Source organism: Vipera ursinii (assembly GCF_947247035.1).
Source record: "Vipera ursinii genome assembly, chromosome: 1".
NCBI lineage: Eukaryota > Metazoa > Chordata > Lepidosauria > Squamata > Viperidae > Vipera > Vipera ursinii.
In genome coordinates, this window is record NC_139512.1 from 141,078,112 (window position 1) to 141,097,660 (window position 19,549).

A 19,549-nucleotide genomic window follows, 5' to 3' on the forward strand; every position below is an offset into this window, starting at 1 on the left:
CCTTGGATATTCAAATATGCCTTGCCACTTTCCTCTATTTTATAAAAACCAGTGAAAAAGACTAGTAATGAGTGGATTCTCTTTAGCTACATTCAAACGTACCTTAGCATTGTAAGAGTTAGCTTGAGGTCTTTTGGGCTGTAAAAGTAAGCTCTATCCAATCATTTTTGTTGGAGTGCAAACCTATTGGCTAGACTAGTAGTCTGGTCTGAAGGAAGTTACAGTTCAACAACATGTGGTAAGCCTAGGGCAGCAGTAGGCAACCTTGCCTCTTTTATGACTTGTGGACTTCAACTCCCAGAATTCCTGAGTCAGCATGGCTGTTTCAGGAATTCTGGGTATTGAAGTCCACAAGTCATAAAAGAGCCAAGGTTGCCTACCCCTGGACTAGGGGATTCTCTTCCTAACTTTATCAGATTCAACTGCCATTCAAAATTCATCTCATTTTCTTGTATAATATTAGACACTAATCATTTTTTTCTATACAATTGGGAGTTGTTACACCCTGCCTATACTTGTTTGAAGGAGTTGCGGTACAACTATCAAAAACCTTTGCACAATTTATCTTACTAAACTGAGGGGACAAGAGGTTGGCATCTAGGAAATCAATAAAGATAGCCATTATTTCTCTGAGGCTTGAAATTCTCTAAAGGAACAGAACAATGACACTGGCTCACAAGTCAGAGAACTCCAGAGTACAGACCTGCATTCTCTACTACTATAGGTTTATGACAATCTACCTCATATTTCCCATCAAATAGATCAGTTTTTGAACTTAAAAAAGAAAGTATTGGCAATCACACTTTATCTATGCCCAATAATGAAAAGTATTTTAAAACTCATTATTTTAATGAGCAGTTTTTGTTGCATCTGATTTCTAGAAGTCCTCGTTGACTTGCCTGTTAAATGCTATAGAATGTCGTCCTTTGGGAACTGTGTTTGGCCCCTGTTAAAAACTGTAAAAAAAATCTCTCTTTCACCAGGTTCTTAGCTGTTAATTGATTTTAACTTTACATTGAAATTATGCCTCTCACTTTTAATGCTCTGATTTAGCTTCTAATTAGCTGCCTATTCACTAGAGTAGAAAGCTAGGGTTTAGATCAAATAAAACAAATAAGGAAAATGCCATTCAAAGAAAAAAAGGTGTAATACTGGTAACTTTTGAACGTTCCTACTTTTCTTTGCTTCTCTTATTGTAAAATTCCTTTAAAAGAAGAAAAAAAAACATCACTAGGGAGGACTCAATGCAAAATCATAGATAATCGTATCTTCAGTCAGAAAATAAGTTTGTTCTCTAAAAGTACATGGATATAAAAGAACACAGGAAACTGCCTTTGTTTATTTTATTTATTAAATTTACATATTGCCTGACTCCCCAAAAGTCCTGCTTTTATAGCAAATAAGACTAATAATTAATGTATTCCATAGTGTTGTTAATTACTTGCTATGAATTCTGCAAGTGGTTGTTCCACATGTACTTGGAGATCCCAGGGACTGAACCAAGCTATGAATGCAAAGTTTGTTTTCTCCAAACCAACCACTGTGTTTCCCCCCAAATAAGACCTGGTCTTATATATTTTTGCCACCAAAATTGGTACCAGGTCTTATTTTTGGCAGGTGTTTTTTCCACAGTCTCACCTTGTGGTGGTGGCATCAACAGCCCCACCCAGCCGGCCCACATCTTCTGCGGCTGAAGGAAATGCCTCTGCAACTGAGAATGGAGTTCTGGCCTGCATTTTGCAGTTTGCAGATTCATGGGAGGCCTGGCTGCAATGGTAAGCACGTGCGGAGCACGTGGGGTAGCTCCACCCCCGCCCCAGCTTGATTTTTAGGACTTATTTTGGGAGTAAGGGTTATATGGCACCAGACCTCCGAACTTTCCGTCGGGGCCTGAAGACCCACCTGTTTGAAATAGCTGGTCTGGCCTGATGGGGGATTATGGGTTTTTAATTGTTTTTTAAATTTGTATTACTGTTTTAATTGGGCATGGGTTTAATCTTTTTTTTAATTTTTGTATTGTCTTTTTTATATATGCCCTGTGAACCGCCCTGAGTCCCTACCAAGGAGAAGGGCGGTATATAAATCAAATAAACTATAAACTATAAACTATAACTATAAACTATATTAGGCCCACCCCCAAAAATCAAGCTAGGGCTTCTTTTGGGGGCATATCTTACTTTCGGGGAAACACGGTATTTTAGGACAGACACACAAACACACATGCACACATCCACATACCCAAATGAGAAGATGCTATAATTTTTTGAGTATGGGTCCTCTTCTGACCCAAGAGGAAATTAAAGGCAAAGACATTTCCCATCCCTATTGCTTTTGTTTAATACTTATTTATATTGTTTCCTGCTAATTATTTGTATTTTTTTTGGACAAGGTCTAATTTTCCCCTCCTTTGAGTCTTAACAATCTCACTGTGGCATCAGATTTTGTTTGGGGACAGGTACTGTTTGATATACACCGTGGTGTGGCATATCCATCTCACTGTACCATAGAAAACTAGATTCGTTTTACAACAATCAAAGGAAAGGAAAGGAAGAAACTAGAAAAAAAAGGTTAGTCATTGCTGAATACCTCTTTCAAGGAAACCCTCTATCTTGGCTAAATTCCACAATCTACATTATCTGTGAAACAAATAGGATTAAACCACTATTTTAATCATCGAATTCTAACCATCATATATTTGTGCTCCCCAAAATTAACTTTCATGTGATTTTTCTAAACTAAGCAGTTTTATGAAATTGGTTCAAATTTATAATGTTTTGAACAGAGCATGTCATGTGAATAGAATGTTATTTCAGAAATAGAAAATGAAAGCACGATAGTGGGGACTGGCCATTTGCAAACCAACATACCTGTAGGTTTGGTTACCTCCACACTTGGGTGAGTCTACCCTAGTGCAGTGTGATCTACTCATGAATTTTCTAGGATTTGCAAGGATATTTTCTCAACTCTACTAGAGCTAAAAAGAGCTGAATCAGGGAGCTTTTCTACATAAAACATATGGTCCACCGTGAGCTATACCTTTTTCCATTGCTTTATGAACCGATATGTATTGTGTTGAAAAGAAACAGACCTGCAGAGGGAAAGGCAAGCAAATATTCTCTAGATTGGGTAGCAGAGATGTAAGTTGTTGTTATCCACTTCAGTGCGCAAATAGATGGTCATCAGAATATGTTCACCCTAACTGTAATTTGGTCTCTACAATTGCAGAGGGCTGGAATGAAGGATTATGCTATCTGAAAGTCGTAGGAGTTTTCCCATCAAACTCATATAAATATAGTATTTGATCTCATAAGCACATAGAGAACCTTCCCAGCTACAAAAGTGCATTTTCGCTACATTAATATATGCTGCCCTTGGTGCAATAAACAAATGGTAAGAACATTAAACTGAACTAATTTTATGATATTGTAAACATAACAGATACTTACTCATGGCCTAAAAGTTGAAACAGACTTTCTGAGAAGTGACCTTGACTTGTTGAATCAAAACTTTATTATCTTTATCTCAGTAATACTTGAATCTAGTTTTTATTCCCCTGAAAAAGACAGCTTATACAAACAAAATCTTTCTCCTGAGTGTTTAGTATTTTGACCATCTGTGGGTGATAGATCCACAAAGAAAAACTTTGTTAACAAAAATAATAATAATAATAACCCTGTTAACATAAAAAAAAAGAAAAAGAGAAAACTCCAGTACTGGGATTATAAGCACAGAAACCATTAGAACTCTTGCCCCTCCCTACAAAAAAACTTATTGGATTTGGAATTTATTTTCCTGTGCAACAAACTCAGAATTTCTATATTTAGTAAATGTCGAGGCCACCCATCTTATGACACTGGGTTATTCACAATTACAAAAATAAAATAATAAAATAAAATAGCAATTACTGTATATACCACTGCATAGGGCTTTACGGCACTCTCACCTAGCCGTTTACAGAGTCAGCCTATTGCCCCCAGCAGTCCAGGTCCTCATTTTATCAATCTCGAAAAGATGGAAGGCTGAGTCAACCTTGAGTCACTCCCGGCTGTGGGCAGAGTTATTTTGCAATACTGCATTCTAACCATTGTGCCACCAGGGCTCTAAAATAAAAATAAATAAATAAAATAAATCCTAAATGAAAGAAAAGAAAATAATTACAGAAAAAAATAAGAGCAATAACATAACAAATAACTGTTGAGAAGACCCACCACCACTCAAAGAAGCTATGTCACAGGCTTACTCATGCTATCACTGTCTCGGGATTTATGGCAAAGCCAGGTTTTTAGTGCCTTGTTTTCACAGGGCAGAGTTTGGGCAAATCTACTTTTTGAAGGGATGATATTCCAGAGGGCAGGTGCAATGGTTGAAGGGGCTGTCCTCCTGGGTTCAGACAGATGACATTCTCTTGTAGACTCAGCGCACACCTCTCCTGCCAGTTCTAACAGGAAGCGTAGGCATCATTTAATTAAATTCACATATATATATATATTTTGGGGGGGCATACCTGAATTTGCTTCAGTGTTTGCTAAAATCTTTTTATCCTAGACTTGAGTGCTGTGCATTGGTTAACAGAAAAAAAATCAAACTGGAAAATTCCTTTTCAAACCCGTCAACTATTAAGATTTATTATAGATCAAGGCATTTCTGTTTAAGTTTCAATCCTTAAGCTTTTCTTTCTTTTTTTTAATTAAAAAGTTTTGTAAAAATTACAATATAATCCCCCAAACCAACCCCCCCAAGCCCCCCCTCCCTCCCCCACTTCCCAAAGCTGAACACAGGGTTACAAATATAATAATCATAATCTAACTAACATTAACCAACTATATAAATAACCAAGTTCATAATGTGCTTTAACTCCCCTTTAACGTAAATACAAACAAAATAAAAGTGAACATAATAATAATAAAAACATAAACAAATTAATATCCAAGTTATTAAACAATACTAATACTACAAATAATAATAATACCATATAATTAAAACTAATAAAAATTCCGCTATAATAAACTATTAATAATAATAACAATCTAAAATTTACCCATAAGCTAAATGGAACTTTTTGGTCCCATATTTATTCTGAATATAATCTATCCATCTTCTCCAGACCGAAATGTATCTTTCTTGTGAATGATCCTTCAGATAAGCAGAAATCTTAGCCATTTCTGCTAAATTTGACACTTTAAACGTCCATTCTTCTATAGTAGGCAAACTATCCTTCTTCCAATATTGCCCTACCAATAACCTTGCAGCTGTTATCAAGTTCAACATCAAGTTAGTTTCTTTAGTATCACAATCTATAATAACACCCAATAAAAACAGTTGTGGGGTAAACTTTATCTTTCTCTTAAAAATCTTTTGAATATTCCACCAAATTTTAATCCAAAAAGTTTTTATATTTCTACAAGTCCACCAGATATGAAAATAAGTGGCATCCAAACTGCCAAAATTCCTTTTCAAACCCGTCAACTATTAAGATTTATTATAGATCAAGGCATTTCTGTTTAAGTTTCAATCCTGAGTAACAATCTTAAGCTTTTCAAATTAAAATAAATCGTTAAAAGCATTTGGTACTAATTGTCAAGATTTTTTTTACCACTTTAGACCACAACTTGTTCTTTGTATTCCCTTTTACCTTCAACCTGTCCCATTTTATGCTTTCAATCTTGATGCCCCACATTAGTTTTCTGGCTGCTCAAGTCCGAGCTTTTTGCAGTACTGAGTTGTTTCTTCTTTTCATAAGGCTCTTAATTTTATTTATTTTGCTTTTTTTATTAGTGGCATGCTGGCTTCACTTTTTTATTTTCAAATATCATTCTCAATCTCCTCCTGGATTAATTATTCTTGTTTCTACTTGTCTAATTTGTGTGTGTGTGTGTGTGTGTTTGTTTGTGAGTTGGACAATTACATTTGACCACCTTCACATTTCACTTGAATTTATATAAGACTCTATTCTTCTTTACTAATCTATACTGTGGATAAAGTAGATATGAGCTTTCTTCCATTTTTACATCACTCTACTATATGGCTGGAAACCTAACAGGAGTTGTATTTCACAATTGGACTGATGGAAGCTTAGATGCAGCTGAATTCTGTCAAACACTAATGGTTAAAATCAAACTTTGTCTAGGTTTACTTGTTGCAATTTGGTTGTACACAATTTTTTCCTATCAGTTTACTGTTTTCTAATACATTGTAGTAAGAGTTACATTGTTATTAATGGTACTGCAATTTTACAAGTCATGTGATGCATATTTGCATTTTCTCTGTAATTGTTGCATGACTTACTATCTGCCTAAGTGTATTCATTCTTTTACATTTCTCTTCCTTAAAATTTAATTGTTTATATTATTTTTATTGAAGCATGTTCAACCTTAAAACAGGGTTTATACTTTTTCGTGTTCTGAATGTTTGTGTACTCATCTAAACATATAAAATTCCATCACAAATGTGGAACTCATTTTAAAAATAAAAGATTGAGATGCTCAGTTGGACGAATGGTCAGAAGTTAAATCATATTGAGCTGAGTGGGTCTTCTTTCCAAATTGAGATTCACAAGATAGCAACCTTAAGTTTTCAGTTAAAACTACAGTTCATAATTATGTTTTATTTTTTGTTCATACCTTATCCCAATTGCTCACTTCGACTGAAAGAAAATTAATTAGTGAATTGTAATATTTATAAATGCAAAAAAGCCTATGTTAATATGTATATCTCACAAAGTAAGCCCAACAATACCTGGAACATCACTGAAGGCTTCTCCAAGGACAGAGACATGAAAATTCAGTTCCATCTTTTTCAATTTCATCAGCACTTTAAAGAAGCTTTCAGGATCTTTATCGTGTTCCCTTGAAATGAAACAGAACATACCTTGAGTTTTGAATTGTTTATTTACTTTATTGTTATGGCCATAATTCATACATTGTCTCCATACAAACCTTGAGATGGCCCATAACATAAATAAGACAATTATAAAATAAGTGCGCTATAAAAATTGGTTAAAAATCTTACAGACCTTCATATAGCAGTGAACCAACCTTGAAAATGGACAGGGTCTGGGCAGCTGCTATGGGTTGGTACCTTGTGCCTGAAGCTCCATGGAACAGAATACTCTTAACAGATGGCAGACATCTTTTTGGTTTGGTGTGGAAGGCAATTCACTAAACCTTTTATGTATTTCCATAACAGGTTCAGAATCACTCTAAATAAGTAGTTTTGGAGTCTCCTCTGGAAAGGCTTATGTCCCAAATTAAAACCATAATTCCAGATTCAAAATGGATTGGAATCATTCGTGTCTATAAGCCAGATGATCAAGCAGCCCATCTTTCAATGTCAAAGTGCTTTTAGGAGCAATGGCAGGTTTTAAACCAGAGCAAAATGGATATTTTTTCCTGTTGTTCGTTGTCCAGCTAAGAATATATTACAGACTTTGTTTGGAGACCTCTGTTTAACATTTAGAAAGTGCTTATTAACAAGAAAAGCATATAGAAAATAAGTTATGCAATCAGGATTTCGGCATTCAGAGTCCAATCTTAGCCATGCCTATTTTCAAGTAAGCCCCTTGCATTTCATAAATAAACTGAAAGTAAGCATATATAAAACTACTGCCTTTTAGTGGTCATCGAAAACTAACAATCTCCCAATTCACATTTTCCACTGGATAATGTCTCCTAAGATATATCATGATACAAAATAATTTAATACACAACTGACATGTGTGCAACTCTCTGAAGGCCCATAGTGTGTTAAAGAGTTATAAATAAGCTAAGCTAAAAGGAATATTTAAAAGGTCAATCTTAATCTTCTTAAAACATTTAACAAAGGAGCTTTCTCTTATTTCAATTGTACAGGGGACTCAGAATGGAGAGAAGCGGAAAATGGACATTTTAACACTGCCTTATGAATGTACAATGAGAGAGAAACTCATTTTTTTTGCAAGCAACAGAAAGTAAAGCAGCCAAATCTCACTTTTAAGTATGTGCTTGCGATTAAAACAAGACAACATTTAGAAAATCCAACACTACATGAATAGTGACTGAGAATAGAATAGAATAGAATAGAATAGAATAGAATAGAATAGAATAGAATAGAATAGAATAGAATAGAATAGAATAGAATAGAATAGAATAGAATAGCTTTATTGGCCAAGTGTGACTAGACACAATTTGTCTCTGGTACATAAGCTCTTGGTGTACATGCAAAAATCATAATAATAAAGGATAATAATCATAAAAATGATATTATAATAATAGTGGCTGATGATGCCTGAGCTTTTCAGTTCTTATTATCAACTGATATAATTTATGGATGGTCTGAATAGAAGCAAATACATCTGCACTATATACTGAGAATGTATACTCTATAATTTAAAGCCCAAAATAGGATGGAATGAGCAACTATATAAATTAGACATATAAATAGTCCAGGGGTCCTCAAACTTTTTAAAAGGGGGGCCAGTTCATTGTCCCTCAGACTGCTGGGGGGTGGACTATAGTTTGAAAAAAAATAATGTTTATAACCAAAGCATCCTTAGTGATAGGATGGGAGACCACCAGGATAGGCCAGGAGGAGGGGTCAAGTGGATGGCAAAAGGGCAGCATGGCAGGACTTCCCTCAGATCCTCCCTTCCTCTCATTCCAATCTCCTTCTTCCCTCCCTACCCTCCTTCTTTCCCTGCCTTCCTCTTTCTCATTCCCATCTCCTTCCTTACTTCCTCCCTCCATCCCTACCCTCCTTCCTTCCCTGCCTCCCTTTCTCATTCCCATCTCCTTCCTTACTTCCTCCCTCCATACCTACCCTCCTTCCTTCCCTGCCTCCCTTTCTCATTCCCATCTCCTTCCTTACTTCCTCCCTCCATCCCTACCCTCCTTCTTTCCCTACCTCCCTTTCTCATTCCCATCTCCTTCCTTACTTCCTCCCTCCATCCCTACCCTCCTTCCTTCCCTGCCTCCCTTTCTCATTCCCATCTCCTTCCTTACTTCCTCCCTCCATCCCTACCCTCCTTCCTTCCCTGCCTCCCTTTCTCATTCCCATCTCCTTCCTTACTTCCTCCCTCCATCCCTACCCTCCTTCCTTCCCTGCCTCCCTTTCTCATTCCCATCTCCTTCCTTACTTCCTCCCTCCATCCCTACCCTCCTTCCTTCCCTGCCTCCCTTTCTCATTCCCATCTCCTTCCTTACTTCCTCCCTCCATCCCTACCCTCCTTCCTTCCCTGCCTCCCTTTCTCATTCCCATCTCCTTCCTTACTTCCTCCCTCCATCCCTACCCTCCTTCCTTCCCTGCCTCCCTTTCTCATTCCCATCTCCTTCCTTACTTCCTCCCTCCATCCCTACCCTCCTTCCTTCCCTGCCTCCCTTTCTCATTCCCATCTCCTTCCTTACTTCCTCCCTCCATCCCTACCCTCCTTCTTTCCCTTCCTCCCTTTCTCATTCCCATCTCCTTCCTTACTTCCTCCCTCCATCCCTACCCTCCTTCTTTCCCTGCCTTCCTCTTTCTCATTCCCATCTCCTTCCTTACTTCCTCCCTCCATCCCTACCCTCCTTCCTTCCCTGCCTCCCTTTCTCATTCCCATCTCCTTCCTTACTTCCTCCCTCCATCCCTACCCTCCTTCCTTCCCTGCCTCCCTTTCTCATTCCCATCTCCTTCCTTACTTCCTCCCTCCATCCCTACCCTCCTTCCTTCCCTGCCTCCCTTTCTCATTCCCATCTCCTTCCTTACTTCCTCCCTCCATCCCTACCCTCCTTCTTTCCCTGCCTCCCTTTCTCATTCCCATCTCCTTCCTTACTTCCTCCCTCCATCCCTACCCTCCTTCCTTCCCTGCCTCCCTTTCTCATTCCCATCTCCTTCCTTACTTCCTCCCTCCATCCCTACCCTCCTTCCTTCCCTGCCTCCCTTTCTCATTCCCATCTCCTTCCTTACTTCCTCCCTCCATCCCTACCCTCCTTCCTTCCCTGCCTCCCTTTCTCATTCCCATCTCCTTCCTTACTTCCTCCCTCCATCCCTACCCTCCTTCCTTCCCTGCCTCCCTTTCTCATTCCCATCTCCTTCCTTACTTCCTCCCTCCATCCCTACCCTCCTTCTTTCCCTGCCTCCCTTTCTCATTCCCATCTCCTTCCTTACTTCCTCCCTCCATCCCTACCCTCCTTCCTTCCCTGCCTCCCTTTCTCATTCCCATCTCCTTCCTTACTTCCTCCCTCCATCCCTACCCTCCTTCCTTCCCTGCCTCCCTTTCTCATTCCCATCTCCTTCCTTACTTCCTCCCTCCATCCCTACCCTCCTTCCTTCCCTGCCTCCCTTTCTCATTCCCATCTCCTTCCTTACTTCCTCCCTCCATCCCTACCCTCCTTCCTTCCCTGCCTCCCTTTCTCATTCCCATCTCCTTCCTTACTTCCTCCCTCCATCCCTACCCTCCTTCTTTCCCTGCCTCCCTTTCTCATTCCCATCTCCTTCCTTACTTCCTCCCTCCATCCCTACCCTCCTTCCTTCCCTGCCTCCCTTTCTCATTCCCATCTCCTTCCTTACTTCCTCCCTCCATCCCTACCCTCCTTCCTTCCCTGCCTCCCTTTCTCATTCCCATCTCCTTCCTTACTTCCTCCCTCCATCCCTACCCTCCTTCCTTCCCTGCCTCCCTTTCTCATTCCCATCTCCTTCCTTACTTCCTCCCTCCATCCCTACCCTCCTTCTTTCCCTGCCTCCCTTTCTCATTCCCATCTCCTTCCTTACTTCCTCCCTCCATCCCTACCCTCCTTCCTTCCCTGCCTCCCTTTCTCATTCCCATCTCCTTCCTTACTTCCTCCCTCCATCCCTACCCTCCTTCCTTCCCTGCCTCCCTTTCTCATTCCCATCTCCTTCCTTACTTCCTCCCTCCATCCCTACCCTCCTTCCTTCCCTGCCTCCCTTTCTCATTCCCATCTCCTTCCTTACTTCCTCCCTCCATCCCTACCCTCCTTCCTTCCCTGCCTCCCTTTCTCATTCCCATCTCCTTCCTTACTTCCTCCCTCCATCCCTACCCTCCTTCTTTCCCTGCCTCCCTTTCTCATTCCCATCTCCTTCCTTACTTCCTCCCTCCATCCCTACCCTCCTTCCTTCCCTGCCTCCCTTTCTCATTCCCATCTCCTTCCTTACTTCCTCCCTCCATCCCTACCCTCCTTCCTTCCCTGCCTCCCTTTCTCATTCCCATCTCCTTCCTTACTTCCTCCCTCCATCCCTACCCTCCTTCTTTCCCTGCCTCCCTTTCTCATTCCCATCTCCTTCCTTACTTCCTCCCTCCATCCCTACCCTCCTTCCTTCCCTGCCTCCCTTTCTCATTCCCATCTCCTTCCTTACTTCCTCCCTCCATCCCTACCCTCCTTCCATCCCTGCCTCCCTTTCTCATTCCCATCTCCTTCCTTACTTCCTCCCTCCATCCCTACCCTCCTTCCATCCCTGCCTCCCTTTCTCATTCCCATCTCCTTCCTTACTTCCTCCCTCCATCCCTACCCTCCTTCCTTCCCTGCCTCCCTTTCTCATTCCCATCTCCTTCCTTACTTCCTCCCTCCATCCCTACCCTCCTTCCTTCCCTGCCTCCCTTTCTCATTCCCATCTCCTTCCTTACTTCCTCCCTCCATCCCTACCCTCCTTCCTTCCCTGCCTCCCTTTCTCATTCCCATCTCCTTCCTTACTTCCTCCCTCCATCCCTACCCTCCTTCCTTCCCTGCCTCCCTTTCTCATTCCCATCTCCTTCCTTACTTCCTCCCTCCATCCCTACCCTCCTTCCTTCCCTGCCTCCCTTTCTCATTCCCATCTCCTTCCTTACTTCCTCCCTCCATCCCTACCCTCCTTCCTTCCCTGCCTCCCTTTCTCATTCCCATCTCCTTCCTTACTTCCTCCCTCCATCCCTACCCTCCTTCCTTCCCTGCCTCCCTTTCTCATTCCCATCTCCTTCCTTACTTCCTCCCTCCATCCCTACCCTCCTTCCTTCCCTGCCTCCCTTTCTCATTCCCATCTCCTTCCTTACTTCCTCCCTCCATCCCTACCCTCCTTCCTTCCCTGCCTCCCTTTCTCATTCCCATCTCCTTCCTTACTTCCTCCCTCCATCCCTACCCTCCTTCCTTCCCTGCCTCCCTTTCTCATTCCCATCTCCTTCCTTACTTCCTCCCTCCATCCCTACCCTCCTTCCTTCCCTGCCTCCCTTTCTCATTCCCATCTCCTTCCTTACTTCCTCCCTCCATCCCTACCCTCCTTCCTTCCCTGCCTCCCTTTCTCATTCCCATCTCCTTCCTTACTTCCTCCCTCCATCCCTACCCTCCTTCTTTCCCTGCCTCCCTTTCTCATTCCCATCTCCTTCCTTACTTCCTCCCTCCATCCCTACCCTCCTTCCTTCCCTGCCTCCCTTTCTCATTCCCATCTCCTTCCTTACTTCCTCCCTCCGTCCCTACCCTCCTTCCTTCCCTGCCTCCCTTTCTCATTCCCATCTCCTTCCTTACTTCCTCCCTCCGTCCCTACCCTCCTTCCTTCCCTGCCTCCCTTTCTCATTCCCATCTCCTTCCTTACTTCCTCCCTCCGTCCCTACCCTCCTTCTTTCCCTGCCTCCCTTTCTCATTCCCATCTCCTTCCTTACTTCCTCCCTCCATCCCTACCCTCCTTCCTTCCCTGCCTCCTTTTCTCATTCCCATCTCCTTCCTTACTTCCTCCCTCCATCCCTACCCTCCTTCCTTCCCTGCCTCCCTTTCTCATTCCCATCTCCTTCCTTACTTCCTCCCTCCATCCCTACCCTCCTTCCTTCCCTGCCTCCCTTTCTCATTCCCATCTCCTTCCTTACTTCCTCCCTCCATCCCTACCCTCCTTCTTTCCCTGCCTCCCTTTCTCATTCCCATCTCCTTCCTTACTTCCTCCCTCCATCCCTACCCTCCTTCCTTCCCTGCCTCCCTTTCTCATTCCCATCTCCTTCCTTACTTCCTCCCTCCGTCCCTACCCTCCTTCCTTCCCTGCCTCCCTTTCTCATTCCCATCTCCTTCCTTACTTCCTCCCTCCGTCCCTACCCTCCTTCCTTCCCTGCCTCCCTTTCTCATTCCCATCTCCTTCCTTACTTCCTCCCTCCGTCCCTACCCTCCTTCTTTCCCTGCCTCCCTTTCTCATTCCCATCTCCTTCCTTACTTCCTCCCTCCATCCCTACCCTCCTTCCTTCCCTGCCTCCTTTTCTCATTCCCATCTCCTTCCTTACTTCCTCCCTCCATCCCTACCCTCCTTCCTTCCCTGCCTCCCTTTCTCATTCCCATCTCCTTCCTTACTTCCTCCCTCCATCCCTACCCTCCTTCCTTCCCTGCCTCCCTTTCTCATTCCCATCTCCTTCCTTACTTCCTCCCTCCATCCCTACCCTCCTTCCTTCCCTGCCTCCCTTTCTCATTCCCATCTCCTTCCTTACTTCCTCCCTCCATCCCTACCCTCCTTCCTTCCCTGCCTCCCTTTCTCATTCCCATCTCCTTCCTTACTTCCTCCCTCCATCCCTACCCTCCTTCCTTCCCTGCCTCCCTTTCTCATTCCCATCTCCTTCCTTACTTCCTCCCTCCATCCCTACCCTCCTTCCTTCCCTGCCTCCCTTTCTCATTCCCATCTCCTTCCTTACTTCCTCCCTCCATCCCTACCCTCCTTCCTTCCCTGCCTCCCTTTCTCATTCCCATCTCCTTCCTTACTTCCTCCCTCCATCCCTACCCTCCTTCCTTCCCTGCCTCCCTTTCTCATTCCCATCTCCTTCCTTACTTCCTCCCTCCATCCCTACCCTCCTTCTTTCCCTGCCTCCCTTTCTCATTCCCATCTCCTTCCTTACTTCCTCCCTCCATCCCTACCCTCCTTCCTTCCCTGCCTCCCTTTCTCATTCCCATCTCCTTCCTTACTTCCTCCCTCCATCCCTACCCTCCTTCCTTCCCTGCCTCCCTTTCTCATTCCCATCTCCTTCCTTACTTCCTCCCTCCATCCCTACCCTCCTTCCTTCCCTGCCTCCCTTTCTCATTCCCATCTCCTTCCTTACTTCCTCCCTCCATCCCTACCCTCCTTCTTTCCCTGCCTCCCTTTCTCATTCCCATCTCCTTCCTTACTTCCTCCCTCCGTCCCTACCCTCCTTCCTTCCCTGCCTCCCTTTCTCATTCCCATCTCCTTCCTTACTTCCTCCCTCCGTCCCTACCCTCCTTCCTTCCCTGCCTCCCTTTCTCATTCCCATCTCCTTCCTTACTTCCTCCCTCCGTCCCTACCCTCCTTCCTTCCCTGCCTCCCTTTCTCATTCCCATCTCCTTCCTTACTTCCTCCCTCCGTCCCTACCCTCCTTCTTTCCCTGCCTCCCTTTCTCATTCCCATCTCCTTCCTTACTTCCTCCCTCCATCCCTACCCTCCTTCCTTCCCTGCCTCCCTTTCTCATTCCCATCGCCTTCCTTACTTCCTCCCTCCATCCCTACCCTCCTTCCTTCCCTGCCTCCCTTTCTCATTCCCATCTCCTTCCTTACTTCCTCCCTCCATCCCTACCCTCCTTCCTTCCCTGCCTCCCTTTCTCATTCCCATCTCCTTCCTTACTTCCTCCCTCCATCCCTACCCTCCTTCCTTCCCTGCCTCCCTTTCTCATTCCCATCTCCTTCCTTACTTCCTCCCTCCATCCCTACCCTCCTTCCTTCCCTGCCTCCCTTTCTCATTCCCATCTCCTTCCTTACTTCCTCCCTCCATCCCTACCCTCCTTCCTTCCCTGCCTCCCTTTCTCATTCCCATCTCCTTCCTTACTTCCTCCCTCCATCCCTATCCTCCTTCCTTCCCTGCCTCCCTTTCTCATTCCCATCTCCTTCCTTCTTCCCTCCTTCTCATCTCCTTCCTTCCTTCCTTCCTTCCTTCCTTCCTTCCTTCCTTCCTTCCTTCCTTCCTTCCTTCCTTCCTTCCTCTTTCTCATTCCCATCTCCTTCCTTCCTCCCTCCGTACCCAGGAAGGAACAAAGGGAGAGGGAAGAGCTGTCAGCATAGCTGGTGGCTGTGCTGCCAGTGGCCATGGCTTGAAAGGCCACTGTAAATTCCTGGACAACAGCCGCACAATCTTAAGATCAGAGTGGCAGGAAGATATTTGCGATGAGGGAGGAAGAAAAACAGGCAAGAAACGCATCTGGGGAGGAGTCACCCTCCACGAAGAATGAAGAAAGGCATCTGCCGACTCTCACTCTGCTCGCAGCATCCCCTCCCCAATAACCCTCAGAGCCGGGTGTGTGAAGTGGGCGAGGGCCAATTGCTGGTCACCTCCAGCCGATGGTGACTTTCTTCATTCCTCGTGGAGGGAGACTCCTCTCTAGATGCGTTTCTTGCCTGTTTTTCACTGCAATTTGTGTGCACGCCCAGCATGGACGGCTGCCACGAAGTTATAGACCGGCTACCAGCTGACCTGTTTTATCTACTCTGCTCTCTCCCCCCTCCCTTTTCTCTCCTCTTCCCAAGGCTGCATCTTTTTTTTATCTCTCCCTCTCCCACCAAAACTGTCTGCTTTTATAGCCTCCCCTGTCTCCATCCCCCTCCTCCTTTTTCTTCCAGGGGTGCCGGAAGTGCTGATCTTGGGGTCTTTGTCAGGCCCCAGCAGCCCTACAACTCCTGATGACTCTCTCAAGGCAAGTCCTGCGCTATGTTGCTTTAGCCCGTTCCCTCCCCCCGCTATACTTATCTAGGCTAGGCAGGGACGTGTACCACCTGCCAAGTGCCAGCATACCACAGGTTAAAATGCCCTGCACTATACCACCAATGTTTGCCCCGCGAACGCATCCAGTCCAAAGTTCGTTGTTTGAGGACCCCTGAAATAGTCTCTTACCTTACCAAGGCATGGGGCTGGAAAGGACCAATCAGAGTGGGTCCTTGCCTAATGACTGTGGTGGTGGTGGTGAAGAGGATTTGATTAATGAAGGCAACTGGGAGTGCCATAATTTTTATTGCTAAGGTTGTTATCACCTGGCATCCTACTTTACAACCACAGTGGCCTTTGGGGACAAAACAGTAAGTAATTGAAGCAGAATCTGAACTAAATTCCAGTGATTTTTATCCTGCACAGAAAGGTGCTTGGTGATTTCTTTCTTAAATCACATTATTTCAGTTTTTGAGCACCTACATGAAGTTTGGAAAGAACTAAACATTGAAATCCAATTTTCATGCTCATGTGGAAGAAATCTTCCAAGAAAATAATGATTTATCAAATTTAATAAATTTTGAAATCAAAACTAAAATCTAAATGGTGAAAACAATATTGAAGCCATTAATACCTGGGCAGTTCCTGTTATTCAATACATAGCAGGATGATTTAATTGCACTCAGATGGAACTTGATAACTTGAATTGGAAGACAAGAAAACTAATGACAATGCATCACGGTTTGCATCCAAGAAGTGATATTGATTTCCTGAATTTGCCAAGACAGAAAAAGACAGAAAATTCCCACAGATGTAACAAACTGTAGAAGAAAAGTATGGCCTGAATGACTACATGAAGACAAGACAAGCACTTTTGATGAAGGAACTCAATCAAAGAAAACACTTGAAAGCCACAAAGGTAATGGCTGAATATGGGAAAGAAAAAAAAATGAAAACCAATTTGTTAATTGGAAGAACAAGTCAATACACAGTCAAAGAGCTTTTGCTTCCAAAGTTTTTACACACACAAATGGCACGGTGGCTTAGAGGTGAAGATGCTCACCTCACACTCGGGAGAGTTCAATCCTAGGCAGTAACAGATGTTTCTCATATATACACACACACACACACACACACACACACACACACATATATATATATACAGTATATACAATATATATATACAGTATATACATACATACATATATATATATACACAATATATATATACAGTATATACATACATATATATATATATATATATATATATATACACATACATACAGTATATACATATATACAGTACACACACACACACACACACACACACACACACACACACACACACACACATATATATATATATATATATATATATATATATATATATATATATGTATGTATGTATGTATATATATATATATTCGTAGATTTTCACGGGTATAGGTATGTAGGTCTTGGCGTATTCGGGTTTTTTCCCATGTAAGATTGAGGGTGTCTTGGCGACGTTTCAACGAGGTCCCACTCGTCATCTTCAGGCTGGTGTCTTCGGTTTCGTGCTTTTCGAAGACACCAGCCTGAGGATGACGAGTGGGACCTCGTTGAAACGTTGCCAAGACACCCTCAATCCTACACGGGAAAAGACCCGAATACGCCAAGACCTACACACATATATATAGCGAACTCTGCATCAGGAACCCTATTCTCCAAAGCACCTGAAGGTAGAGCAAGAAGCAATGGATGGAAACTAATAAAGGAAATAACCAACCTAGAAATAAGGAGAAATTTCCTGAGAGTATAATTAATCAGTGGAAAGGCTTGGTTGTGGGTGCTCCATCACTGGAGGTTTTTATGAAAAGATTGAACAACCATTTGTCTGAAATGGTATCGGGTCTCCTGCTTGAGCAGGGGGTTGGATTAGAAGACCTCCAATCTACATTCCAATTCTGTTATTCTATTAATACTTGAATAATATAGATGAAAAATAAGATTAAAAACCCACACTGTGTTCATTAAGGTCAGGAGTGTTAAAGCAAGAAACTGAAGGTTTTACTTTACTTGCTCAAGAACAAGCTAACTAATTGCATGAAGGCAAAAATTCAGCATCTAATAAACAATTGCAAATTCTGCCTTGTAGTGAAAAGAATGAAGCAACTGATGATTTCATCAGTGGCTGAAGAAAAAGTCTGCAAACCGACCTCAAGCAACGTCTTGACTAAGTGGCCAGAATTATTCAATAATTCATCCGAGGTTTGGATTTGAATGCAGTAAAAACCACTGGGACCATCGAGTTGAAAAGGTTTTAGAAAATGAGCAGGTTAAAATTTTCTGGGACTTTAAGATCCAGAAAGACAGGCAACTTGTTCATAACATGCCTGATACAACAGTTACCAAAATGAAGAAAGTCTGATTCATTGTTGTTGCTATTCTGGATGATGCTAAGGATTGAGGAAAAAGAATTGCAAAAAAATTATGAAATACTGGGACTTGCAGATCAAGTTAGAACCGAATAAGTTTCTTGATGAGAAGTAAACATTAAAAAAAAACAACACCAAGAAAGTCCAGCTACTTTTTGGGGAAAAAAACACCTTTGGAATAATCTGATGTTGAATGCCTATGAAAAAATTCTTATTTTTTTCCCCAATTCTTAAAGACTCTGGATGATTTACAACAATCAAAGACATTATAAAAAAACCAGTAAAAGGTAAAATTTGTAAAGCAATTGCAAAAAAGTGGTTGCTATTTATGGACCAGGATTGGTGATGTCCAAGAGTAGAAAACATAAGGTTTAATCAGTAACCGAGTGTGGTTACTGAAATTCTGTGCAGTATATTTTCAAGTAACTTTCAAATGTAGTTAAGTATGAATACAGGTGGACTTTGTTATATGCGAAGGTTTTGTTCCAGCCCAACAACTGTAACTAATAAAACCACAGATAACAAGATCTTGGAGGGGGGGAAACATACTTTATGCATACTTAAAATCCTACTTGCCATTTTGTGCCTTGAATAAAATACTTACAAAACACTACCTATGTTTTCCTTGAAACAGAACTGTGCACCAAAAAAAAAATATATGCAGATACACATAACCCTTACTGCAGAAAATGAGGTCAGTATCTGTTCTGTACCAGCCTGCTACCGGCCCTGCAGAAAAGGCAGGGACAACCCCTTTACAAACGGAAAGAGGCTGGAATTAAGCCTGCCACATTTATTAACATAAAACAGAGCAAACAAGACACCAACCATGAAACAGGAGCTATGAAACAGGAACTAATCAAGCGGTTGCCTTCAGCAAACCAGCCCTCCCACGCATTCCCCTTTTATACAGTTCAGGGCGTGGCTTCTCTCTGCCTCCTTCCGAGGTGCCCCATTGCCTTCCTCTGTTTACTCCTGATTGACTGCCTCCTGCGTGGGGCGTCCTTGAACAGGGCCACCTGTGGGTCATCTTCATCCACGCTGTCAGGCTCACACAGCTGGGTCTCCGTTGTGACCAGGTGGGAGGGGCCTGGCTGAGGGCTCTCATCAGCAAGATCTTCAACCCCCTCAGCAAGCTCTTCAACACCCCCCTCCTCCTCTGAGTCATCCGACCCAACTGCCGAACCCACAGGCTGACCCTGAATCACAACAGTATCCACCAACCATGTGAGACTACAGGTAACAGAACCACAGATAATAAAAGTCACTGGTTTTATTAGATTAAACCTTCTTTTCTACACGGATGCACTTTTCTGATGAACAGAATAAAAAAAGTGTTATACGATTTTCAACTCTCTGCAAGTTTATTTTAGCCTTCCTCAAAATAGAGACAGTTCAGAGATATGGATGTTGGAAAAGGGTGACTGGAAGATAATTAGTTTACACTGATTTAGAAATGACTAGAAAAAAGGTCAAATTCTTGTACTCCATTCAGGAAAGAGTCTATGGAGATTCTCAGCCAT

The 19,549-nt window shown here is 42.8% G+C and overlaps 1 protein-coding gene across 1 annotated transcript in view; it reads right to left on the minus strand.

The window, feature by feature from the left end:
* GTDC1 (glycosyltransferase like domain containing 1) overlaps positions 1 to 19,549 on the minus strand; it is a 269,028-nt gene that overhangs the window by 28,080 nt on the left and 221,399 nt on the right. Inside the window, exon 6 of the mRNA XM_083348753.1 lies at positions 6,736 to 6,845. Within this exon, the coding sequence (XP_083204879.1) occupies positions 6,736 to 6,845 (110 nt within the window). The remainder of the gene's footprint in view (positions 1 to 6,735; positions 6,846 to 19,549) is intronic.